Source organism: Cynocephalus volans, chromosome 15 (assembly GCF_027409185.1).
Source record: "Cynocephalus volans isolate mCynVol1 chromosome 15, mCynVol1.pri, whole genome shotgun sequence".
NCBI classification, from domain to species: Eukaryota; Metazoa; Chordata; class Mammalia; order Dermoptera; family Cynocephalidae; genus Cynocephalus; species Cynocephalus volans.
In genome coordinates this window covers 50,578,083-50,603,546 of record NC_084474.1, presented here as the reverse complement: position 1 = coordinate 50,603,546, position 25,464 = coordinate 50,578,083, and the positions used below count along the sequence as shown (strand labels likewise).

Genomic DNA, 25,464 nt, shown 5'->3' with positions numbered 1-25,464 from the left:
CTGGTGGTCGCAGAGATGGTATCTGCCTCCCAGTAACAGGAAGTTTACCGGGGCCGGAGTCCAGGGTGTGGTGGAGTGACAGTCGGCCCGCCCGTACTTCCTAGCCCTCCAAAACTGGTCGGGACGCCCCACACCCCCAGCCCTGCCAGAGAACCGCGGAGGGAGTGGGAGAGGAGGTCGGCCCGCAGGGTCCGGAAAGCCCCGCGCCAGGCCAAGCAAATGGGCTCAGTGATGGCCGAGCAGGGCGGAGCTGCCCGCACCTGGGAAAATGGAGGCAGCACCGGGGCAGTGAGTGGCCTGGTGGTGCAGGCGGGAGCCGCGTGGGCATTCACCCCCCGAACAGAGCTGTGCCAGGGATCACTCACAGTGCTGTGCCAGGTCAGGCGCTCGCTCTGTCTCTGGTTTGTTGCCTTCCGTGTTCTCGGCGCTGCCGCCTCGGGCTGTTCAGTTGCGGCGCCGCTCGGGCACTCCCAGGAATCTTCTTTAATGCCGGCCTGAAACCTCGAATCCTGAATAGGGCAGCTGGCCGCCTTCAGTGCGGCCCCAGCCTCCGGGATCCTGGCTGCATCCACAGCAGCCCTGGCGCCGTGTTCCCTGTTTCAAGACTCACTTTTGCAGCTAAGAATCAGTTCTTTTCCTGCTCCACACTTCAAAGCTGTTGCCTGTAAATGAGGCAGCCTCTCCTGCCGGGGGCAAAGTGGCGTTGAGCCCCCACGACCGGCCAGCAGCAGCAGTCCTCCCTTAAGAGATGGCGAGAGGAAGGTCCACAAGTTTCCCGGCTGCCTGAGGCCCAGTGGCCACCTTTTTCACCTCAGCTACTCCGCGCCAGCCGCCACAGCCGCCGCCATCTTAGAAGTCGGGTTTTTGCATTATCTAACATTTTCTGAATATGAGGGTACTTCAACAAGTTTGTAGAAAAATAGAATTAAAAGATAATATGAATTGTTCTGTGAACTTTTTGAAGACCCATATATATATATATATATACACATATATATGTACACACATATATATACATATATATACACATATATATGTGTATATATGTGCACACACATATATACATATATAAACACATATATGTGTGTGTACATATATATGTGTATATATATGTATATGTCTATGGTTGGAGAAACAAAAAGAACGGGATATGCCTAGATTAACCTGGGTTATAGCAATTTACTGCAAGCCTACAGAGATATATGGGTGAGAGATGCATAATAATCTTTTTACCTAATAGTAGTTAACAGTCACTATGCTTTACAGATTGTATTATATAAAAGGCTTAAAGAAGAACCAAGAAAAACTCCAGAGGGTGCAAGAGACCCCTCCCTCCTCTGTTCTCTTTGTGTATTCCTAGTTTATAGCCATCCAATGCAACTAACAACCCTTCTTGAGTCGGTTTTGGAGCCAAGTCAGGTCAGAGATCAGCTTCTCTCATGTCTGATTATCCATGTTATTTTGGCTTGGGAGCTGATTTTGGTAAAATTATTCATAACATGGTGGCAGAGCTGGTTTCCCTTGACATACATGCATGGCCTAACAACTCTGTGGGAAGAATTCCTGAGGCTGCTTTCCTGAGGAGAAGCCTGTGGGCAGGGTAGGCACTTATTGCTCCAGGGCTCCTATCTGGCACATGAGGCAAAATGGATCCCAGTCCTATAATTCTGTTTCATTGTTGTTGTTCTGGTTTTTTAGATTGTCAGATATTTAACTGATAGTGCAACAGTGTATAAATACAAGAAAAATAAATAAACTTTGGTGCTAGGATATAGTATTATTAGGCTCTCTAGATTTGGGTACTGAAGCAAAAGGAGTAAATGAATTGAGTGTACTCATTTTCTGCTCAATACAGTTCTTTAATCTTTGGCAACAAGCTGGGTTTGATTGTCCCTAATGCCATGATGGTTCTAATCTATAGAACCATCCATGTGTATAATCAAAATTGTTGTGGATTTTAATTTTTCATAGAGAATCACTAACTTATATTTTGCATTTTGGACTAAACATAGGTTTTTGTTTATTTTTATGTTTGCTTTTTCAAGAGTGATGAATTCACCTTAGGATGATAAATTATATAGACTGATTAGAGTCATAAACCCACTTTTTAACCTCGTTTGTTTATTTGCAATTTTACCTATTGAAATTGGAGGAAGTTTTGCATCATATTTAATGATTTAATAACTTTGCATTGGTTCATAAATAAGACTGGTCTAAAATATACTTTATTCTACTGTCCTTGTCTTGTTTTGATATCAAGGTAACACATTGATAAATGAGTTGGCTTAGTTTGATGATTATTTATTCCTTTAAAAGGTAAAACTCACTTGTAAAACCTCTTGTGTCTGGTGACTTTGTATGTGTGTGCATGGAAAGGGGAGAGAGCACTTTTTGATTTTTGGTTGAACTTCTTAATGTTTATTGATATTTTCAGGTTTTTTATTATTTTATCAATCGATTTTGGCAATTTTTTTTCTAGAGAATTGTTTCTTTGATTACCTTAAACATAATTTTTAAAAATTGTTATGCACTCTTTCCATAAAATTAAATTAATCTGGAAAGGAGTTTTTATTCTAGTTGTTGATTTTATTGGCATTTTATTTTATTTTATTTCATTTCATTGTGTTAAGAATGCTTAAAATGAGATCTACCTGCTTAACAAATTTTTAAGTGTACAATACGTTATTGTTGACTATAGGTACAATGTTGTACAGCAGATCTCTAGAGCTTGTTCATCTTACTTGACTGAAATCTTATGCCTGTTGATTAGTAACTCCCCATTTCACCCTCCCACCAGCTCCTGGCAACTACCATTCCGCTCTTTGATTGTATGAATTTGACTATTTTAGATACCTCATTTAAGTGGAATCATGCAGTGTTTGTCTTTGTGTGACTGACTTATTTCACTTAACATAATGTCCATGTTGTCACATATTGAAGAATTTCTTTTTTTAAAAAAAAGACTGAATAATATTCTGTGTATGTGTATACTACATTTTCTTTATCCATTCATTCGTTGGTGGACATTTAGGTTGTTTCTATGTCTTGGTTATTGAGAACGTAGGAGTGCAAATATCTTTTCAAGATCCTGACTTCAATTCTTTTGGATAAATACCAGAAGTCAGATTGCTGGATCATGTGGTAGTTCTATTTTTAATTTTTTGAGGAACCTCCAGAATATTTTTCATAGTGACTGCATCATTTTGCATGCCCAGCAGCAGTGTGCAATGGTTCCAGTCTTTCCACATCCTTGCTAACACTTGTCTTTTGTTTTTTTGACAATAGTGAATGGGTATTAGATGTATCTCATTATGGTTTTGATTTGCATTTCCCTGATGATTAGTAACTTTGAGCATTTTTTGATATAACTGTTGGCCATTTGAATGTTTTCTTTGAAGAAATATCTTTTCAAGTCCTTAGCCCATTTTTAAATTGTCTTTTCTATTTCTGTAAAAAAAATACCATTGGAATTATGACAGGGATTGCATTGAATCTTTAGATCACTTTGGGTGGAATGAACATTTTAACAATATTAAGTCTTCCCATTGATGAACTCAGGATGTCTCTCCATTTGTTTGCATCTTGTTTAATTACTTTGATCATTGTTTTATAGTTTTCAACATACAAGTCTTTCACCTCCTTAGTTAAGCTCATTCCTAGGCATTTTATTCTTTTTGATGCTATTGTAAATGGTATTGTTTTCCTAATTTCCTCTTCAGATAGTTCATTGTTAATGTATAGAAACACAACTGACTTTTGTATCTTGATTTTGTATCCTGCAACTTTACCGAATTTGTTTATTAGTTCTAAGTTTTTGTATGGAGTCTTTAAGATTTTCTATATCAGGTTGTAGGGAGTTCTTTATTGGGGTTGGGTACATATAAAAAAAATTATTTAAAAATTTAAAAATTGTAAATTTTTATATCTTCCTAGTAGATTGATTTTTTTTTAAATCATCATAGAAGTCCTTCTTTGTCTCTTGTAATAGTTTTTGACTTATAGTCTTTTTGTATGACATAAGTATAACCACCATGTGCTCTTTGGGTTACCATTTGCATGGAATATCTTTTTTTCATCTCTTTATTTTCAGCCTGTGTGTGACCTTGAGTCTAAAGTGAGTTTCTAATAGACAGCATATAGTTGGGTCTTGTTTTTTAAATCCATTTAGCCACTCTATGTCTTTTGATTGGGGAGTTTAATCCATAACATTTAATGTAATTATTGATAAGGGAAGAATTTATTATTGTCATTTTGTTGTTATCTGTTAGTCTTGTATTCCTTTTGTCTGTCTTTTCCTCTCTTGCTGTCTTTCTCTGTGTTTTGTTGTTTCTTTTGTATTGATGTGCTTTAATTCTTGTTGACATTTTTAGCATTATATCGTCTCATGTGTTTTAGAATTTTGGTTTGCTGACTCATTTTGAGTAGCATGTTTTTAAATTCAGTTTTTGTTGTATTGTTTTCTCTCCTTTTGGGCTCAGTATTCTTTGACTATAGGTTTTGTGGTCACTTTCACCTGGCCTGCAACATTTACAGTCCACAATCAGGTTTTATGATGTTGTAGTACCCACACTTACCAATGGTGACTTTGGAAATATCACATATTCTGTTATGAAGTCAGAAGGTAGCTTGATTCACTGCCTGGTTCTGAGTCATATTTTTGCCATTTCTCCTCAACAAGCTCAAACTTTTTATAAAGCTGTACCTCTTGGCATGTTTTTGACATCCTCTCATAAGCCCAACCTTTTTTCTTGGCTTCACATAGTTAACCTGGCTTAAGTCCCCTTGTCTCCAGTGAAGCAATTTTAGATTCTCTTTCTCTGTAGGAGCAGAATGCCCAGTAGTCAGTGCTGGCTTTTGGATCTGGAGACTTACAGGTCTCGTGGCTTCAGACGTGTTTACTGCTTATGATTCTAGTCCATTTCTAGTCCACAGAGATGTTTGTCTGGTTCTCAGAGTCAAACTATAATCTTTTGGTTTTCACTTTTTATATTTTATCTCTAATTGCCACATGCTTGGAACAGAGGAAGCTTATAATGGTGTGAATTTGCTGCACTATGTGGACCAGAAATCTCATCATTACCTTTTAAGCATTACTTTATTTATGGTCCAAATTTCTTGTCCATAGCTCTGTATGGTATTGACCTTTGAAGAATACAATAAAGGTTAATCTTTTCTTAATGTACTCATTGTTTACACTCATCACTGAGAGAAAGTGAGTTACATTATACAGTACTTGACAGTAAACTTCTTTAATAGGTTTATGTGACTAAAATTGTAAAGGTCAAAGTAATTAATGGGAACTTTGTTTTAACTGTGCATTGATCACAAAAAGTAATGTTTTTTAAGGAACTGAACTAACTTGATTATGAATCATACATTATTACTGAACAGAAACAAATCAATTCAAATTGATTTCTTGACACTTTACTGTATTCCAGGCCTTGTGAGAAATACATGTGAAGGAAATAAGAAGACCTATTAGGAAGTCTCATATTTCTCAGCTGAAGGCTGAGGATGGAAGATATACTCCTACCCTCTGCCCAGTACAAGTTTATCAGAATCAGAGATGGGAGGCTTTTTTATTTTCAAACTATGTACTCTGTCACCCCTTTCCAGTCCCCTACCACCAGAGGAGTATATTCCTTGTCCCCACCCTCCACCCCCAACTGCGTGAGAACTACTATCAGAGAAAGCCACTTTTACTAAGAACGTACACTATATCAGTTGAGCATTACAATAACAATAAAACATGTAATTAAATTCTAAGATGGATTAGGAAACTAGATAGATTGAGCATACACTGGGTGCCAGGCAATGCGTTAAGCTCTTCTTGCAATCACTGGTACATCAACACTGTGGGCAGATGTTTAGATATGTGGAATTGGAAGCTCAGAGAGCTCAAGCAGCTCACTAAGGGTTTCTAGTAAGTGGCAAAGGTACACATCAAATCCTGGCCTGTCTGCCTAAAGCCTATGACCTTAACTACTCTGTTGCAATTAGAGAGACAAAGACAACGTTGAAATATGCCCTACTTTATTGCAGTTTACTCAAGGAACATATGGAGATTAAAATTCATAAATTGTTAGAGTGTAGGGTTAAAACAGATGAAATGATGCTCCTTTGACAGGCCATTTCCTTTTTTCTTTGATATTTAAACAGTGCTGTACTAAAACTTGTCTATAATAGCATAAAAATTGATATTTGCCCTTTCTTGTTAACTTTCCATTTTTGGCAATCTTTACACCTTCTCTATAAAGATCATGCTCAAATGTGATGTCAAGAAATGCTTTTTGTCCCTGGCTCTAGCTTCTCATTTCTATGTCAAATGTCCCAGACTTTTGAAGCTTTCTCCAGGGCCCTATTCTGGACACTCTCCCTGTATTCAAGGCCTTTCTAGGGAGAAAGCCATTCTGTGGCCAGTCTTGCCTGCTCTGTAATTGCAAATGACAATGAAATTATTCCTACGATTAGCCATCCTCAGGACAAAACTAGCCCCAGGTGCATTTTGGGAAGCTTCAGTTCAAACACCTGAATTCACTTTCACCCGGTACTTCTTAGTTAGTAACTTCAGACTTATTTAGAGAGTGCTATGTGTATGTGATTGCCTGAACCATAACTTTTTTCCCCCTTTGCAACCTATTACTGAAATGAAAATGTAACTTAGCCATTTCATGGCATATGGATGTTTTCAAATGGAATAAGTTCATGCTGTTTTAAATTACGCTCACCAAACAACATTTTTTAGAATATTTGTCACATTTCTAAATAACGTGCTTGTGATTGATACTCCCTCTAATCCAAACTGGCAGCACATATTACCCTAAACCAGTGCCTGTGGAAGCAGTCTGTGTGAAATCTACTTATGTTCTCCAACTCCCCAAGTGAATCTTTACTAGAGACAATTGTTTACAATGTCTGAGTTCATCTTACAATAATTATGGTATAATCAATAATGGCAACAATTTAAAGAGTTCATACTACGTGCCAGGGAACATGACAGTGACAAACATGTCATCTCATTTAATTCTCACAGTACACATCAAAGGTAAGTTTGTATTATTATTCCCACATTACAGATAAGGAAACGAGGTTTAGAGAGGTTAAGTAACTAGCTTATGTCAAGCTGATAGGGATAAATTGTGAAAGCACTCATTACACTATGTGTGTAGGTGAAAAGTGGGAGATTAATATTTAGCATAAAGTTAAGATCATGCATTAGAGTAAAGCAATCAGAAGTAGGTCTGCACCATCTTTGGGAAGCCGGCAGAGGGAGATGATTGAAATAACCCTTGTCTCTGGTTCAGAAACTCCGGGTTCTATTCTCAGGCCCGGCCACTTCAGCAAATTACTTCCCTTCTTTGTGTAAAAGCAGTGTATTGGTCATAATCTCCTAAAGTCATTCTAGTTTTAATATGGTGTGAATATAGGAGCCTGAAAAGAAATCTAGAGTCATTGTAGGTTTCTTAATTTATGTAATTCTGTGCAGTTAAAGAGACCAAGTGAATTCTGGCAGCTGTCAGGAAAGTTGTTATAGTTTATATATAATACACACAAAAAAGTTATGGCACCTATTTGTCACAGGTGTGGTGGCTACATCTCCAAAATCTAGTGGAATTCGAGAAAGTTCAGAAGGAACCATCAAAATGATACAATGAAACTATAAGGGATGTAGCAATCTTTGTAGCCTTCATAGGGGAAAAAAAGCCTCATTTATAAGTGCCTGTAAAATCATAATTTCTTACTGGAGAGAGTAATCTTAGGGCAAATAAAGAGAAGTAATATTCCACACAGTGGATGATAAAACTTATGGAAATTTCTACCTGTAAATGCAAAAACTAAAAATAACTTTGACAACATTTAGGCAAATGCAGAAACAACAATCCATCATGGATTGTCAAAGGACACTATAAAGTATGGAGTTTACCTCTAAAAGCTGGTATTGACAGTGATCATAGTTATCTCCTCCCACAGTACACCCCGAATTCCAGTGGAAGTTGTTGATACTGCAGAACTCAGTTCAGGAAGGCAAACTTTAAATCATAAAAAGTTCTTTTTAGAATGGCAAATTTCCTTAATAATTAATACTACTGGTAGTATAATATAATTTTAATATTTTGTTTTGGTTCCAGTCAAAGAAAAATCATGATTATAGAAATTTATACTAGAAAACAGTACTTTAGCACAGAGAAACATTAACAGTTCCTTCTCACTGAATAATGGCCAAGCCCACCTTCCTTTTAGCATCATAAAATCTTATAGTTGACAGTGTCTTTGGTGATTACCTATCCCAGTACCCACCTCCCACTGCCTCCTCAGGTCCAGTGTCCATTCTTTACCTGACAGATGTTCCTTCCACCTGTGCTTGAACACCACAAGTATTCGGCAGCTTACTGTTCTGGAGAGTACTGTCCCTTGTTGGGCAGCTCAGATTTATTCTTCTACCAAGCTGAAATCTACCTGCCTATACCTTCTTCTTACTGGCCTGGTTATACCTTCTGAGCAAGTCTACTAAAGCCCTTTGAAGTCTTCTCTTCTCCAGGGCAACATAGTCAGTTGGACTTTAAGCAGTGTATTTCCAGACACTGTAAAATCCTGACAGCTCTTCTCTGACCACAGTCTCTCTTCCAAAAGCTCTCCTCAAGTTTTCTGGAGGGGGAAAAAAGGAGGAAAAAATGTTAATTAATTCAGAGTAAAGATCAATAAACACTATTTTATTTTCATCAATGAACTCTAATTTTTTTTTTTTTTTTTTACTTTTTCTCATGGCTGAGACATACTGTAAGTTAAATATGCTTATGGCCACCTGAGTTTCCTGGGTGTTGCCAAACAGACTGCTTTCAACCTACCATCTCAAAGTACACTGTGTATCTTTATATTTATCCCTGCTGAATTATCTTGTCAGTTTTAAACTATTATTTCTGCTTTAGGATATTTCAAAACTTAATTATTTGGTCCAACATGTTAATCATTCATCTTATATTTTTATCATCTTAAAATTCATAAGCATGCCTCCATGGTATTAATGGAAATGTTAAACAAGATTGTATCAAGAGACGGTTTAAGTTAAGCAGTGCTAACATTTAAAATTTAATGAGAAATATGATTTAGTGAGAATTGTACTTTGATATTTGTATTTCTTTTAATCTTGCTCTAAGCCTATTAAAATGCACTGTTTATGCTAATAAATACAAATTAAATTAATAACGACTTGTTTTTCTTAGCCCTTTTATTTCTTCAGAAAATACACAATTGAGCAGAAAGAATCCATTTTTCTTTTTTTTTAAGCTTTCTCACAGGCGTGTGATTATTCAAAATGCATGGCTACAAACAACTGTTGAGATTTAACTGACTTAATTGATGAGAATATAATCTAATGACAAGTCAAAATAATTAGGGAGACAGGGACAAGTTCATGAGTGTTGACTTCAAAAATCTAAATCCACATCATGACAATAATGCCACAATGTCCATTGATAGGGGAAGTGAACAGTCTTTTTTCTTCATGATGTTCTTTTATTTTCATTAATTGCATTTTGGACAATTAATTGGACAATTAATTTTGGACAATTAGAGGACAGCTAAACTATTCATTCTCCTTTGTGGTTTCTGTTAGGTTCTGAAAATCGCCTTGTCTTTCTACTATATTCATTTTTAAATAGTCATTCTTCATGCAGTCTTAGTCTCTAGGCCAACTTTCATTCCTTTCTCTCCATCAGGTATGCCTTTATCAAGCATTATGACATTCAAGCTCCTCCTACTCCTTATCCTTGAAGTTCACTTTTAAGAGGGTAGAAAAGTTTTCTGTGCTGTGCAAAGCATAGTTGTGCTTCATGTTAGCTTTGGACATAGAAGAAATCACTTTTAGATCATTCTTTTTGGGTTGTGACACAAGAACATTATAAAGTTAAGCAACATTTTAGCTGTTAGTGGCTTTTGATTTTTGTGAGACTAAGATGGTCACTTCTTTATGCCGATGTGTTACTTGACTATAAATATTGAAGTTAAGCTTCAATTTATTGTATTTTAAATGGAAAGGAAGAGTTTTTCATTTTAGATATACAGGTATATACATAATATATATGTTTCCTGGGCTCTTCTAGGGTTTATATTAAGTACAATGCAAGTTAAGATGTCGATTCGCTTGTTTTTCCCTAGGACATGTAAATTCTAATAAAAGATAAGACAGAATCAGGGGTAATGGGTAAAATAGTATTCCTTCAAATAAGGATGCAAAAAAATGAAATGTTCAAATATTTGCAACATCTCCTTTCTAAAACAAAATATACTGATGAAACTTTGGCTTCTTCCCTAGAGTTGAGCACAGAGAATATTAACTGAAATGACCTGGCTGATCGTACATGAGGTGAAGTATAATGACCAGGAGGTAGTGTGCTTGGATAGCAAGCCCACTTATGCAGGCATGTAGCCTTTCAAAGTAAGCTTGGCTCCTTGATAGTCTGTCATGAAGCTAAAACTCAAGTCATCAAGAAGTCTTCTATTAGGGGTGTCTGTAATATTATTTGACTGTTTTACATTTAAACTAGAATGTATGCATCAAAAAAAAGTGGTTCTCAAGTGTTGCCATCATAGGAAGCCATGCAGCTACCCCAAAGTTCACTGTCAAGTCTTGGGCCTTGAGATGGTTGACTCCTAACTCCCCATTGACACTGTGGTTCAGGGACATGGCAAGAAGGAGCCTACAGAATAACATGGATGTTTGAGGTAGAAACGCTTTGGGTAACTTTAATTTCAACTATGCAAGCTCTATGATGGCTGGGTATTTCCAAAGCCACTCGTACATAGACTTCTGGGATTTTAGGAACCATTAGGGACCAAGAAGACTCCTTCAGCTTATAAACCTAAATGGTCAAAATTTAAGTTGAAGAGAGTTTCTTTTGATAGTAAGCACCTTGACACCCATTTTCTATAATAAAAGATTGATGATATTCTTATTAGCTTTTTAGATTGAACCATAAAAGAGTCTGTAGGGTACCAAATACTTTTTTTTTTTAATCCTACCCACTTAAGCCTGAAAAAAGCCTGAGACACAGTGATAAGTGAATGGTTGTAAGACAAGAGAAGTTATGGATTTGGGTTTGGATTTGACCATGAGAAAAATGATCATTACTGAGAAATAATTTTTTTAAGAGAAGAGACTCTGTGTGTTTCTTACCTCCGTCAGGAAGTTGAAATACAATGTTGTAATTCAACTCTTCTACTCCTCTCATCCTCTCAAAATGAGATAAGTTACCTTGTGGTTGCTTAGGCTAAATGAGAAGGAGGTAAGAAGCATGGTTCTTTCACTTAAAAGAAGATCATCTCCTGTTGCAAAAAGTCACGACTTCTGGATGAAACCCAATTTCCTCCATTTCATCAGAATGATTTTCTTTCATAGATATTCTCTGCTGTGCCCCATCCTCAAATCAATGCTTAATCAATGTCAGCCATTTCTTCCAAATACAGTGCAATCACATTTTATAAATCTGCCTAAGACTTGATTTTCATGAGCCACAGATCAATTAAGTCCCTTCTTGTTTTAGCCTGAGATATCAGTTTAGTAATGTGCTCAGAGAATTCAGCCGGGAATAGGCATGATCTTTGTTTTATGAATCCAGTATGAGTACCTGCAAAAGTAAGAGGGGATAGTTAGGGAGTGGAAACATCTCCTTTCAGGAGCAGCTGTGGTAATACCTGAGCATTTGGACAGATGGCCCATTTTCTTATGAAAGAAGTCTGTATCTTACAAGCTAACGCCCAACAGCTTCTCTTAAAGAAAAAAAAAAGAAAAAAGCTTGAAGATAAGAAATCAATTCAAGAGGAGTTCAGACGTTTGCTGTGTTGTATCTGAACACATGCTGTGTGTCAGGAGCCCAGCTTTATTCTGTCGACCACCTAGTCTGAATCATTAGGGAGGAAAATATTTGTTAATACGTTGCCCTTTTTGTCTATGCTGGGCATAGACAATACATTCAGCAACTACCCTCTGAAAGCCTAGGCTTTGTCTTCAGCACGGATTAAGAAAACATGGATTTCTTGAGACGTGCCTGCCCACCTCTGTTTAGATTATAAACTGTGGGAAGATGCTTGGCAGTCAGAAAGGAGATGCTCAGGGAAAAGTCTGTTGAGGTTATAGAGGCTTTTCAAAGGACAGTTTCTCCCTGAAAAGTGGTTAGAATAAAAGAGGAAGTTTTAAAAATTGTCATGGAATATTGCATTAGGTGGAACCTTGAAAGGTTTTATTTATCCTTTCTCTTTTAGCTTTCCATGTACGACCTAAGAATGTATCCTATTTTAGAAACCCTCCAAGGAAGGAAATTTTCCATAACCTTTCCCCTGCTATCCATTATTTTTTTTTACTTCTACAAAAGCCTTAATCAGAAAATTCTTGATTGCTTGTATGACCCCGATGCTCATTGCTGTGGCCCAAGCCTGGCTTTGCTTTTTCTTCTGCTGTTCCTAACTTCCACAGTGGGACACATCTTAGCTAAAGTTCATTATTAGGTCACTCCTTGGCTTCTTCTCTAAGGCTAAATCATGAGAGTTATTTTCCCTCCTCCTTCTGTAGGTCATATTTTTCAACCATTTAATGATTTTTGTTGTTGAAAATTTGGGGATTTCCTGTGTCTGGAAATGCATTAGGCCTTGAACTTTGAAGCCCTAAGACTCTGCTATCTCTTAAAATGCACCAAATAAAATTAAGGCTAGGAGGATGAAGCAGCTGCAAGTAAAACAAAGTTACAAAAGCAAAAACAAAAACCCTAAATAATTGTCTCTCTGGCTTTTGATTGAGCAAGATTTTTGTAAAATGCAGCATGCTGCATTGTCTGATGGGCATCCTGTTTACTGATGATTGATCAACAAGAATGTGGCCAGGTGAGATAAATACCTATACAATTCACATAACTTTAAACGAAGAATGTTAAAAGCTAGGCATGCTAAGAAGATAAGTATGACCCAAAGTGGCCCTTTCTTAGTATTTTTGATACATATATTGCTTCTAGTTACCAAGGGCATTTGGAGACTATTGAGCCATTATTGCAATATCTTTTAATATGCTGCTGGATATAATTATTTTAGATGTTTACAAGTATCTTTGATCTCTAGTTGGTTTTAATGGGCCATACTATCTTTCTCATGTTTTAATATCAAGATTATGATAGCTTTGTAAGTAAATGTAGACATTTTCCATATTTTTCTTTGCTTTACAGCAGTTGAAATAGGATGAGATAAATCTGACCTTCAATGTTTGGTTGAACTCACTTTAAAACTATCTGAGCCCCATTCCTTTCAAAGGTAGGTCTTTGATAATTCCTGCCGTTGTTTAATATAGCACACATAGAGAAGACCATTTATCTATGTGCGGTCTAGACTAACAGGAGGATCACACATGCTCTCACCACTCAGTTTCAGAAAGAGAACACTACCAGTGCCTTAGGAGCCCTCTGTGGGCTTCTCTCTGATCATCTCCTCCTCTCTATTCCAACCCCTATCTGATATAAAAACTATCCTATTTTTTGTTTACTATTAAACTATTTGGTTTACTTTGCTTTTCATCATGAAATCTTGCTCTTCTATTTCTTTTGTGATATTCTTTTTTGTTTTTGTTTTTTGTTCCATGTTCCATGTTTCTGTTTTTGTTTTTAGATTTAGTTACATTTATATATGCAGCTATATGTCATTTTCATTACTTTGTAATATTCCATGGTATAACTGTGCCACAATTTATTTATTCATTCTACTGTTGATGAACGTTTGCATTGTTTTCGGTTGGAGACCTTTGATTGCTTCTGTTTGGCCATTTTAATATATGTCTCCTGGAACTCAAGTACCAGAATTCCTCTAATGTATGCATCTAATGTGGGATTGTTGGATTGTGGGATACACATATGTTCAGCTTTACAAGGATATGTCCAATTGTTTTCCTATATGGTTTTAACTATAGCCTGCTCCTACCAGTAGTACAGGAGAATTCCTGTTTCTCAACATCTTTGCCAAACCTCATATTGTCAGATTTTAATCTTTAACCAGTTAGTTAGGTACAAAGTGGTATCTTACTGAAGGTCTAATTTATGATTCCCTGATCAATAATGAGATGGGTCATTTTTTTCAAATGCTTAAAGTCCATTCATGATTTTTCTATGAAATGCCTGCTTATGTCTTTTGACCCTTTGTCTTTTGGGTTGCTTGTCTTTTTCTTGTTGATTAGTAGGAATTCTTTATCTCTTTTGAATATAAATCATTTTTTTGGTTATTTCCATTGTAAATATCTTCTCCAAATTTGTAGCAACTCTTCTCATTCTATGATTTCTCCTGATGACCATAATGGCTTTATTACAGTTGAATTTATATACTTTTCCTTTTGCTTTGGATTTTTATATCTTGTTTAAAAAATCTTCCACTCCCCACTGAAGACATAATAATATTTTTTATTTCCTACAAAAGTTTTAATTTTTGACTTCTACATTTAAGTGTTTACATCATCTATAAATATTTATACTGTATTTTTCATTTTTAGCATTTATATTTCACTTTTTTTAGTAGTATTGGTATCTCTAATGAAATTCCCCATCTTTTTCACTAGAATCTTTAAAATGTTAATCACAGTTTTTTAAAAGTCCTTGTCTGACAATTTAAACATCTGGATGATATCTGGGTCTAGTTATGTTGAATTTTGTATTTTGTGACAATGAATCTTTTTATTTTTTGCTCATTTTGTATCTCATAATTTTTTATTGGATGCTAGGCATTGTATGTAAGAGAACAGTAGAGCCCAAGTAGTGTTTATGTCCAAAACTGACAGTGCCTCTTCTTCTGTTCAGCCATTAGTATGAAGGTAGTTGAGTTAAGCTATTCATAGTTGAGCTAGATTTGGGTTTTGTTGTTTCTATTCTTGTCTTTAGTGCTCACATACTTCCCAGGCTGGTACTACTCTGTTTTTAGTATGGGGCTTGGGTTGCTGGAGGACTAGGCTCCATGTCCTTGCTTCACCCTCAGCTTTCAGCAGGCTGTATACGTCTGCATCACAGAAGGTGCCTCTCTGTGCTCATGCCCTTCCCGTGGCTATAAACTGTTACTGCTCTGCTTGTTACTTGGTGCAAGGCTCGAGGTGAGGACAGTGTTGTTTCTTGGTTCTTCTGCCCCTCAGTCTTGGCCAGGCCCAGCCTCAGCTCAAGGGTAGGGATTTCTCAACATTTCTGCTCCTCCTCCTGTGGAAGTCAAGCTCTGCTTTGTATCTTTGGAGTAAGTATCCTGCCCCTCACCTAGGGGCAGTAGAACTCTGCTTTATATCAGTGCAAAAATTCTGGGCATGAATGCATTTCCTGCCCTCTCCCAGAGACACAGACGTTTTTCCTAGTGTCGGTGTGAGGTGGGCATACAATTTTCTACCCGTCTTTCTATAGCCTCTGACCTTTGGCTGGGACTGGCATGCAGGACAGTTTTCTGCCTCTCTCCCAGGAACCTCTGCTTCCTATAGGAGAAGGGTTCCAGAGGCAGGCATGTTTGCTGCCTGCCTCCCGGAGGCATCCTGTCATCATCTGCACTCTTGCACTGTGTGATGGGCTTTCTCAGGGTTCCTGCCCTGCTCCCAACCTTTCTTATGAGCCCGCAATGGAGGCCTGTGGAAAAGATCTGGAAAATGGGTGCCCAGTGCCCTTCTGTGGGGGTTTCCAGGGATTGTAAACACTCATGCTAACCCACATTTGCCCTTTAACAATTTGTTAACATTTTAGTTGCTTTCTTCATTCCTGCTTTTATGACTGTCACCTCTCCCTCCTGGCACTGCCAAAGGCAAAATAAGCCTATCTCTCCTTAGAGATAATAATTCTGATTGAATTACTATCTCAGAGCTCTGATGGGCTTATTAAAAAATTGTGACTTTATAGATGGTGCAGCTTCCTTTCATTGTTAGGGTGGTGACAACATTCTCCAGTGGCTATATACATTTTAAGAAAAAGCAGACTGATGTTTCCTAGCAAACTGATTTTTGATTAATTAGTTTCGGTGAATTGGCCTGCTTTCCTTTCATCCTTCACTCTTTCTTTATACAAGCTATAATTTTTAAAGACATAAACTGGATGTTACCATTTTCCTGTAGCTTCTCATCACAGAATAAAATCCAAATTCCTCAGTGTGGCCTACAAGTTTCTCCTTGCTCCTACAGCTTCCAGCAATCTCTCCAGCCACTCTATCTTACTGCTTTCTCAGCTCTCGTCATACCAGCCCTCTTGCCAGTGTTCAGACATGTCACACTGTTCCCACCCAGAGTTTTTGCCTATGTTTTCACGCTGCTTATAATGCTTCTTCCCCAGATTTTCATGGCTCACTTTCTGTCTTCATTCAGGTCTCTACTCCAATGTCACCTCTTTAGGGAGAGACCTCTGATAATTCTACCTAAAATAGCCTCATTTTCCATCCTCTCCCTGCCACTATCACTCTCTATTCTCTTTCCCTGCCTTATTTTTCTTTATAGCACTTAAAACTTCCATCATATTTTTTTTTATTTATTTACTTTCCATCTTCCTTACCAGAATGTAAATTCCATTAAGGCAGAAAATTTGCTTGTTTTGTTCATTTGTGTATCTCTAGAACACAGTGGGAACTCAATAAAAATTATTGAGGGAAATCATGAATGAATGCCAAAGATCACAACATTTTCTTCAGTGTGTTTTGTTAGCTCGTTTTCATTAGAATGCACTCCTGAGGCTGTTCTCTCTCCCTTGTTCTGCCGTAGTCCCGTTTTGATTTTTTCATCTTTTAATCAGGTGCATCTATTTGGACTCTGCATCTCCGTATGTGACAATAACAGAGAAGTAAAGGGCTTGTCCTGGGGGCTGCTCTCTGTCCACCCTTGATTTCATCTGTCTCCTCTTTCAGACCACAGCTGGCCAACAGGTGGTCGTGTGCCATTGCCAGTCTAATTCCTAGGAGGCTTTCATCTACTGTATTTCTGCCCCACTGTGGTGGGTCCTTCCCCCATTCCCAAGGTCCCCATTCCCAGGGTAGTCAGGACTAATGTATGCCTCACCAGTAAGGAACCCTAAATTTCAGAGCACTGCTGTCCCCATTCTGCCTTCCTCATTGTTTTGTTATGGCTGCTATTGCTGTTGCTATGTTTTAAATAATTTTTTTTTACCATATACTGCATTTGGAGGAGATGGTGGTAGGAAAGAAGTTGGGGGAAAAGGAACTGGTCAGTGCCCTGCCTGCCTCAGAGAGCAGCACATGAGGTGGTGGATGAGTGGATGCCCACTTCTCTGTTGGTTCTAGGCCTTGTTTTCACTCTAGGGGACCCATATCTGGCAACAGAGGCAGTAACAGGACTGTGCATTTTCCTGTCTTTTTTCGGATTATTATTTTTCATAAAACTGGAGTTTACTACATCTCTGGGTAGTCTGTTTGTGTTTTGTTTGCTTATCCCAGATTCAACTTTATTATAATTTATGTTCATTTATGCCTGACCCTGACATAAGGAAGATTTTCAGTAGCCTCGTGAGTTTATATATTTTTCTGGGTTATCTGTTGTGAGGCTGCATTAGCCTCCTACACTACTATATTCTAAGTGTATGTAGAAGCTCTTATAATTAGGAAAACTCAAGTTCATTCAAAATGCTACTGAATTACAGGTAGCTTTTTGCCATTACCTGGTTTTGAATCAATAGATATTAAAATTACAACTAGTACTTCATTGTGTCCCCCAATTTTTTTTCTGATTCAAAAAAATATATACTGAAACAAGCTCTCGTAATCCAAATGGTATGTAATCATTCTTCCATAGCACTGTACCAAAGATCTTATCCTATGGGATATTGTTCAGTTTCCTATCATTAGAGATAATCTTTCCCATCTTTTAACTGCTGGTTTAAGAAATAATTCTAGATTGGAGAATGAAGGCATTTAAGAAAGCATAAAGAAGTATGACTGTAGATGATCTTAATTATTCTGAAGAAAGTCTGAAAAATAAAATAATAGCTGCTTTGATTTAGTTACTCCTATATGTTATCTGAGAAAAAGTTCATTGAAACACATTTTGACAGTTTTAGTCCACTGGAACATTATTGGGAAAATGGTTCTGAGTGTTGTGAGAACGTTGACTAATTGGCTTGTTCATCCCACATGGGATTACACCACTTTCTGAATCAGAAGTTCCTGCTATTGCAACATGTCTTTTCCTTTATTTTTCTCTTTTAGAAACAATCCATTTGGGTTTGTTACATGGTCATTTGTTAGTGTGGGGCATTGTACTTGTTTATAACTACATGAAGTCACACTAGGCTGGGCCTGTGTATATGTCACTAGGAGATCCTGCAGCTGCTCAGTGAATCAGGCAGTGCCAAGGGTCATCCTGATATTTTATACCAAAAATCCTGCTTTCCCATTGTTATGGGCAATTATTATCTTCACCATCAAAAAGAATGTTTCAACTCTGGTTTTTTACTATATGTAATACGTAGATATCAATCTGTTGAACTCATTTCTTTTAACTTTTCACTGAAGTGTAATATTCTCAGAGAAAATGCACAAATCCTAAGTGTATAACAAAGGTGAACTGTCACAAACTGAGCACAGATGTGTAATCGTTACCCAAATCAGGAAACAGTACATGACCAGCACCCCAGAAGCTTTCCTGTACCCCCTTCCCGTCACTAACCCTCCTCACCAAAGGTAACCACTCTCCTGTATTGCTTGTTTTGTTCTTTATGTAAATGGAATTACACACGATGTGTTTTTTGTGTCTGGCTTCTTTCACTCTTCATTATGCTTATGAGATTCATCCAGATTTATCATGTATTGTGCTTGTTCATTTTTTCTGTTGTGCAGTGTTCCATTGATGAATACAACACAATTTATTCATTGTACTGTTAACAAGCATTTGAATAGTTTCCTTTTCGGAGGAGCATGGGGGTTATTATGAATACTTTATTATGAATATTCTAGTACATCTCTTTTGGTTAAAGTATACACACATACACACACACACACACACACACGTTCTTGTTGGTTAGATAGCTAGGAGTGGAATTACTGAGTCATAGGGTATGTGTATATTCAGATTTAATAGATAAGCCAGTTTTCCAGAGTGGCTATATATACTTACACTTACACCAGCAATGTACAAGAATTCCACTTTCTCCACCTTCTAACCAATATTTGGCATTCTGTCTTTTTCATTTTAGCCATTCTGGTGGATATGTATTGAATGTGGTTTAATTTATATTTCTTTGATAATAATGAACCCAAATACCTTTCTGTATAATTACTAATAATTTGTGTATCTTTTTTTGTGAATTGTCAAGTCTTTTGCCCCTTTTTCTGTCCATTGACTTTCTGTTATTGTTTCATGGTGATTCTTTATATAATCTGGATATGAGTCCTTTAATGTAGATATGTGTGGTGAATATTTTTCCCCATCTGTGGGTTGCCTTTTCACTCTCTTAGTAGGGTCTTTTGATGAACAAATATTCCTAATTTTTAAAAAGTCTGATGTATTATTTTTTCTTTTATGGTTAGCATTTTTTTAAAAAAAAATCTTTGCCTACTCCAAGTTGACAAAGTTGTTTTATGCTTTCCTCTAAAATCTTTTAGATCTGCAATCAATCTGACTTGACATCTGTATGCTGTATCACGTGATCAAGATACATTTTTTTTCATACAGATATCCTATTGGCCCACCATCATTTTACTAGGCTTTTAACTTATTAGAAATGTGTCCATAAAATTTACTTCCAGTGAAATATTTTTGTATTTTCCTAGAGAGAATTGCTAATGCTTCTTGAACTTGAAAAAAATTTTAAACCTATGGTGTTTTGAAATTTATAATATAATTAATTTAAAACTAATATAAATTGAAATCACTCTTAAAGTTTCTTCCGTTTAATTAGATGTAGTTTTTAAATCCAGCTATTTATTTATTCAACATTAGAGTAATTTATAATGCACAAAATGCAATTATTTTTTAAAAAGTAAATTATTGTTCTCATTTTTTAATTTAAATTCAACTTAACATGTTTATAAAATGTATTCTAGAATTTGGGAAAGTTGAGAATATGGTTGAAGTTTTGAGCTCCATTTTTATGTGATTTAGATTGTAAGCCATATAGTAAAGTTATCAAACATCTGTCAGTAATAAGAATTTCTTTAGTGCTCAAAATTATGTTAACTAAGAGAGGTATAAGGTGAGGATGTTAACTATGACTATTAGAGTGACCTCATATCCATTATAATGCCTTTATACCAAGTTTTCCACTAGTAGTGACACATGCCTTTTAAGATGTAAAATAGAAAATGTAAAATTTTCATTTTTGAATTTGGAATGCCTACTAATGCTTCCTCTCTAATATCCTTTTTTCTTAGTATTATTTACTTTTTTCTCTTTTTATTATTTTTTCTAGGTTGTACTAGTCAGTGGACATCTGGACAGCTGGGATGTTGGGCAGGGAGCCATGGATGACGGCGGTGGAGCCTTTATATCATGGGAAGCACTCTCGCTTATTAAAGATCTTGGTAAATATTTAGAAAATTGTTAACCAATGTGTGAGGATCTCAGTGGTGACATGTTTAACTCAATACACAAAATAATTAGCAGATCAGTTACTGTGGTGTGTTCAAAGATCCTCCTGAGATCTATACATATTTTTTTTCCATCAGTTGATTCCCACCAAAGAACTAACGTATCCCCTTAAGGAAAGAAATTTTTATTCAAGTATACTCCAGACATCCAAAGTGTGAAATATTATTATCAGCCACTGGGGAAAACGAACAAGCAAATAAAACTCAAGCAAATTTAACTATATCAGCTGGAGACTATGTAAGGAAACCATGATCAAATGCAAAGAAAAATCAGCGGCGCCCCCTACTTCCTTGTCCTTATTTATCTTAAGACATTATCCGGCTATTAGGATAATGGAGAAAGGCTGGTTGTCCTTCCATGACAGAAATCAAAGAGAGTGACCCAGGACTGAAGGAATGATTCCTTAGCCACAATAAGGAGTCTAGGCTGAAAAAATGGGCCTTCCAGGTAAATCTAGATGTGGGGAAGTGGACAGGCATAAAAAGGAAGGGCTAATAGAGAAAGCAGTTTATTTTAATGGTCATTTTTGCAAGCTAAAATATATTTATTTCCTTTTTGTGTGTTGGTTAAAAAAGTAGATTTTGAGTGTGGTTAGAAATAGTGAAATAGTCTGAAGTGAGAGTTCCATGTGTGAATCAGACAGTGGTGGTTTTAAAATGCCTCATCAGCAGAATGTCTTATGTCACAACTGTGGAGTAACCTCAGTTTCAGATGTAGTAAAGATTAGAACATTCTACTGCTTATTTTTAAAAACATAAAGTGTTTAAATTCATGCTTTTCCTCCTACTTTTAGTGCACACTTCTAATCCTGTAAATCAGCCCATTAAATACTTGTTCAACTTCTTAACAGTAGATTACTGAAACTGTCTTGTTTGGGACAAATCTTCAGTGTACCATTTTGATTTATAGCTTATTGTGTTTTAAAATAAAGACATGGAAAGGTGGTTGTGTACTTTTTTGACATCTAAATAGGTCAGTGTTTCTTAACCTTGGCACTACTGACGTTTTGGATCAGGTGATTCTTTGTTGTGAGGTCTGTCCCAGGCACAGTAGGATGTTTCATAGCACCCCCAGCCTCTACCTGCTAGATGCCAGTAGCACCCTGCCCCCAGGTTGTGACAACCAAAAATGTCTCCTGACATTACCAAATGTCCCTTGAGGGGAGAGGGAAACGATTACTTCGGTCTGAAACAACTAAAATAACCTAATAAAAAATCTTTAGGTAACCTGAATACAAGGTCTTTTTTTTATTTTTAAAGAAAAACTAATTAGAAATCTTATGTTGTATATACTTACACTTTTAGCATTTACTATATATGACAGAAGAGATTCACTGAACATCTACTATGATTTTTATAAAGCACTTTGTAAAAGCTGGGCACATGGGGAAGATTAAAGCATGTCCTCTGTTCTTAAGACCCTTAGAATAGAGTTGAAGACCTACACACACACCTACACATATATATGTCTATATATTATCAATATAGACATAGTTTAAATGTCTACTTTTAGAACTGGGTAAGGTTTAAGAGAAAAATTGTCCAGCAAATAAAACCAAAAAAACCACATTCCTTCAGAGAAGATCTGGGAGACTATGTGAATTCTCTCCTCTTCCCCTTCCCTTAAAAATATTCCCTTGGATATCCCTCACCATTCCAAAATGAAGTGGGTTCTAGAGTAAAGCAGGCAGAAGTCAAACATTTCTACTCTTTAATTTGTACAGATATTTAATTTGGAGGTTAATCTTATTTTACTGTGTTCAACCAGTTTGATTGGAGGCAGAGTGGTGGAATGAAAAGAGAAACTAAACACATCTGAATGGAACTTTAGGTTGCTCTGGGCTACAAACTACTTTTTTGGGCCTCGTTCAGGTCATTTGAACTCTCTGGACTTTGTTTTCCTCATCTCCATTCATCTATAAGCTTCCGGAGAATTTTATCTGCTCTGATGGTAATAAAAATTATGTTCTCTAGGCTCTGACTCACTTCTTCAGTACTGGAAAAATATCAGACACCATGTAAAGGTGAACTGAGTATCTTTTTTCAGCTCTGAAAGTACATTGACTTCAGTTGCTTTTGATAGCTAATGATCAGTCTCTTCAATTCAGGACTTAAACCTTCAAAAGATTTCTGAAAAGCTACCTGGATAAACATATGAATAAAACTCCAAAATAAAGAGCAATATGTCTTTTGAGTAGGTGTCGTGAGGCAGCATGGTATACTGTTAAAACCTAGGACTCTGGAGCCAGACTGCCTGGATTCAATCTCACCTCTGCAACGTTCTAGCTGTGTGGCTTTGGGCAAGTTACTTTGCCTCTCTGTGCCTCAGTTTTCTCATCTGTGAAATGTGGGTGATAATAGTTCCTATCTTATAGGGTTGCTTTGAAAGTTGAGTGAACTATACACATAATGTACTTAGAAAAGTACATTATATTAACTTTTATAATAAGCATGTCTCTGACAGAACCATATTTTATATATGAGAGGATGATTTTTTTTTTAACCTCCACCTGTTAGTGATTACTTAGCCTCCTAATTTAATATGTTAGTTGTACTAATGTAACTCCAGGGCAAGCTGCTAGAGTATCCCTAAAACATCCTTTCACTTTACTATTCAAGTCACCATTTCCTGTGTGATAGAAACCCAGTGACCTTTGTACATTTTTCCATTTTCCTATTAAATTTTCAAGAGCCTTAAAGTTCTCCTGGTCACTTCCTGCTTCCATATCATGCTATTTGATTGCCCAATTTCTACTCTGTACGTCTCTTCCCATGATTGCACACACTGAGTCTTACCCTAATTTTAAAATTGACTATAGATTTCTACTTGTAGATTACCTGTGTATTATAATATGAAGAGCTGAGCTTGATATGTGACATACAAGTTCTGAGTGAAAATTACTAATACTCTTGAACAAGAAATAGGACCTTGGGCTTGAGGCCAAGAAATGGGTTCATAATTATATTACTTAATTACATTGGGCCCAAACTGTTTAATTGGTGAAATATGAAAGCTGTATGGTGATCCCTTTTTCCAAGAAAAGTGAGACTCTTTTTGGATGCAGTTCTTTGGACAATATGTCATGCAGCATGCATGTCAGAGTCCCTCAGTGGGGCTTGTTAATTTTGAAGTGTTGGTCTGGTGGGACTCTCTGGTATTTGGGAATATTTATCTAAGATTCATCCTTCTGGTATCTTCTTTGTTCTCCTCTTTCACCACTCTTATAGATTCACTCTTTTGCCCAAGCCATCAGCTTAAATTATATTCAGTTAATCTAACAGAAGAGATTTTTGAGCTTTGTAAATATAATCAGTCTTTCCTGAGTAACTGTCAACAGAAGGCTATTTGCTGTGCTGTTGTGTGAGCACCACGCTCAGCCAGTGAGCAAACCGGCCATCCGTATATGGGATCCGAACCCGGGGCCTTGGTGTTATCAGCACCGTACTCTCCCGAGTGAGCCACGGGCCGGCCCTATTTGCTGTGCTGTTGAATGCTTTTTTGTGTTTGTGGTTTACTGGACTTGAAACTCTTTATTTGAAATGTCATTTCCTGGAATGTTCTGGTGTTGGTGGACAAAGCCTATGGCCAAGTATGCTATGCTTGAAAATGTTCATTTGGCACTTAAAAAATAAATTACCATCCATCTCAAAATTCTTCCAACTTTATAATTTTCTGTGAAGTTAGAATTTTGAGTTTTCAGGCCTGAAGAAATGAAAGAATTAGAATTAACAGTATTAACTGGTTGTTAAAATGAGAGATATATGAAAAGCATCTTTCCAGAGAAATTTAAATATGAGCATCTGATTCTGATTATTACAGAGCTTTAAAATCTGTCTCTTAGAATAATATTTTATATGTATGTTCCTTCACTTATTCACTCAACAAATATTTGTTGTGTGTTGACTGTGTGTCCATGTTGTACCAAAGGGAAAGGAGACATGGCCCTTAAAGTCCTTGTACCAAAGAGAAAGGAGACATGGCCCTTGAAGCCCTTGAAGTGGGAGAGACATTTAATTCAAAAATTGCAGTGTAATTGTTATAGGTTCACTAAATGTAGTATGTACAAATTACTTGGGCACCTGGTGAAGAGACAGGCCAGTATGTCTTGGTTAGGTCAGGGCAAGTTCACTAAGGTGATATTTGAGCTTTCTTTTATAAAGATACATAGAAATGCTTGAAGCAAAAGTGGCAGAATGAAGAATTCTCAGCAGAGTATAGAGCTTCCAGTTCTGCACATTATTAAAAATGAGGAGAAAACTGTTGACAGTAGCAGTTTTGGGTTTGTGGGGAGAGGGAGAAGTTGTGGAATTACAGGAGATCCTCACTTTTTACCTGATATATTTACGTAATGTTAGATTTTTGTGTAATAAGCATGTGTTACTTCAGTAATTACACACACACACACACACAAAAGCCCTTAAAAGCTCACTCCCCCCACCAAAAAAAGAGAAAGATTCTTGGTATTGCCATTACATAAACACTCTGTTAATAGGAACAACAGGGTAGAGAGAGGTAGGAAGCAGGAAGAGTCATGCAGGAGTCACCATGCTTTCCTGGCCCAGAATACACCAACCAACACAGCCAAATGCACGCCAAGGCTTTGATGCAAGTTTCTCTGTAGCTAGGGCTTTATGCAGCCATTTCCAGGCAGTGGGTTTTCTCTTAGAAGTGGGAACCCAGCTGGGAAGAGGGTTTCCTTCTACCAGGCCCTGGTGAAATCTGCCTTGGAATAGCTCTAGGAAATTCAAGCAGAGTAACTGAGGAAAGGAAAGGAACAGCTTCCAAGAAGACAGCTGGAGCCCTGAAACCAATTTGGGACTAGCTCATACCTTGTAAGGAGGTCCCACTTAGAAAGGACCTCTCCCTCGACTTAGCCGTACCTCTGGGTATAATAA

General features: G+C 37.0%; 1 protein-coding gene across 6 annotated transcripts in view; it reads left to right on the top strand.

Moving 5' to 3' along the window:
• Positions 1–25,464, top strand: part of CPQ (carboxypeptidase Q) — a 446,657-nt gene that overhangs the window by 246,815 nt on the left and 174,378 nt on the right. For all 6 annotated transcript variants that reach the window (XM_063079637.1, XM_063079636.1, XM_063079641.1 and 3 more), the window contains exon 5: positions 20,391–20,502. In XM_063079637.1, the coding sequence (XP_062935707.1) occupies positions 20,391–20,502 (112 nt within the window). The remainder of the gene's footprint in view (positions 1–20,390; positions 20,503–25,464) is intronic.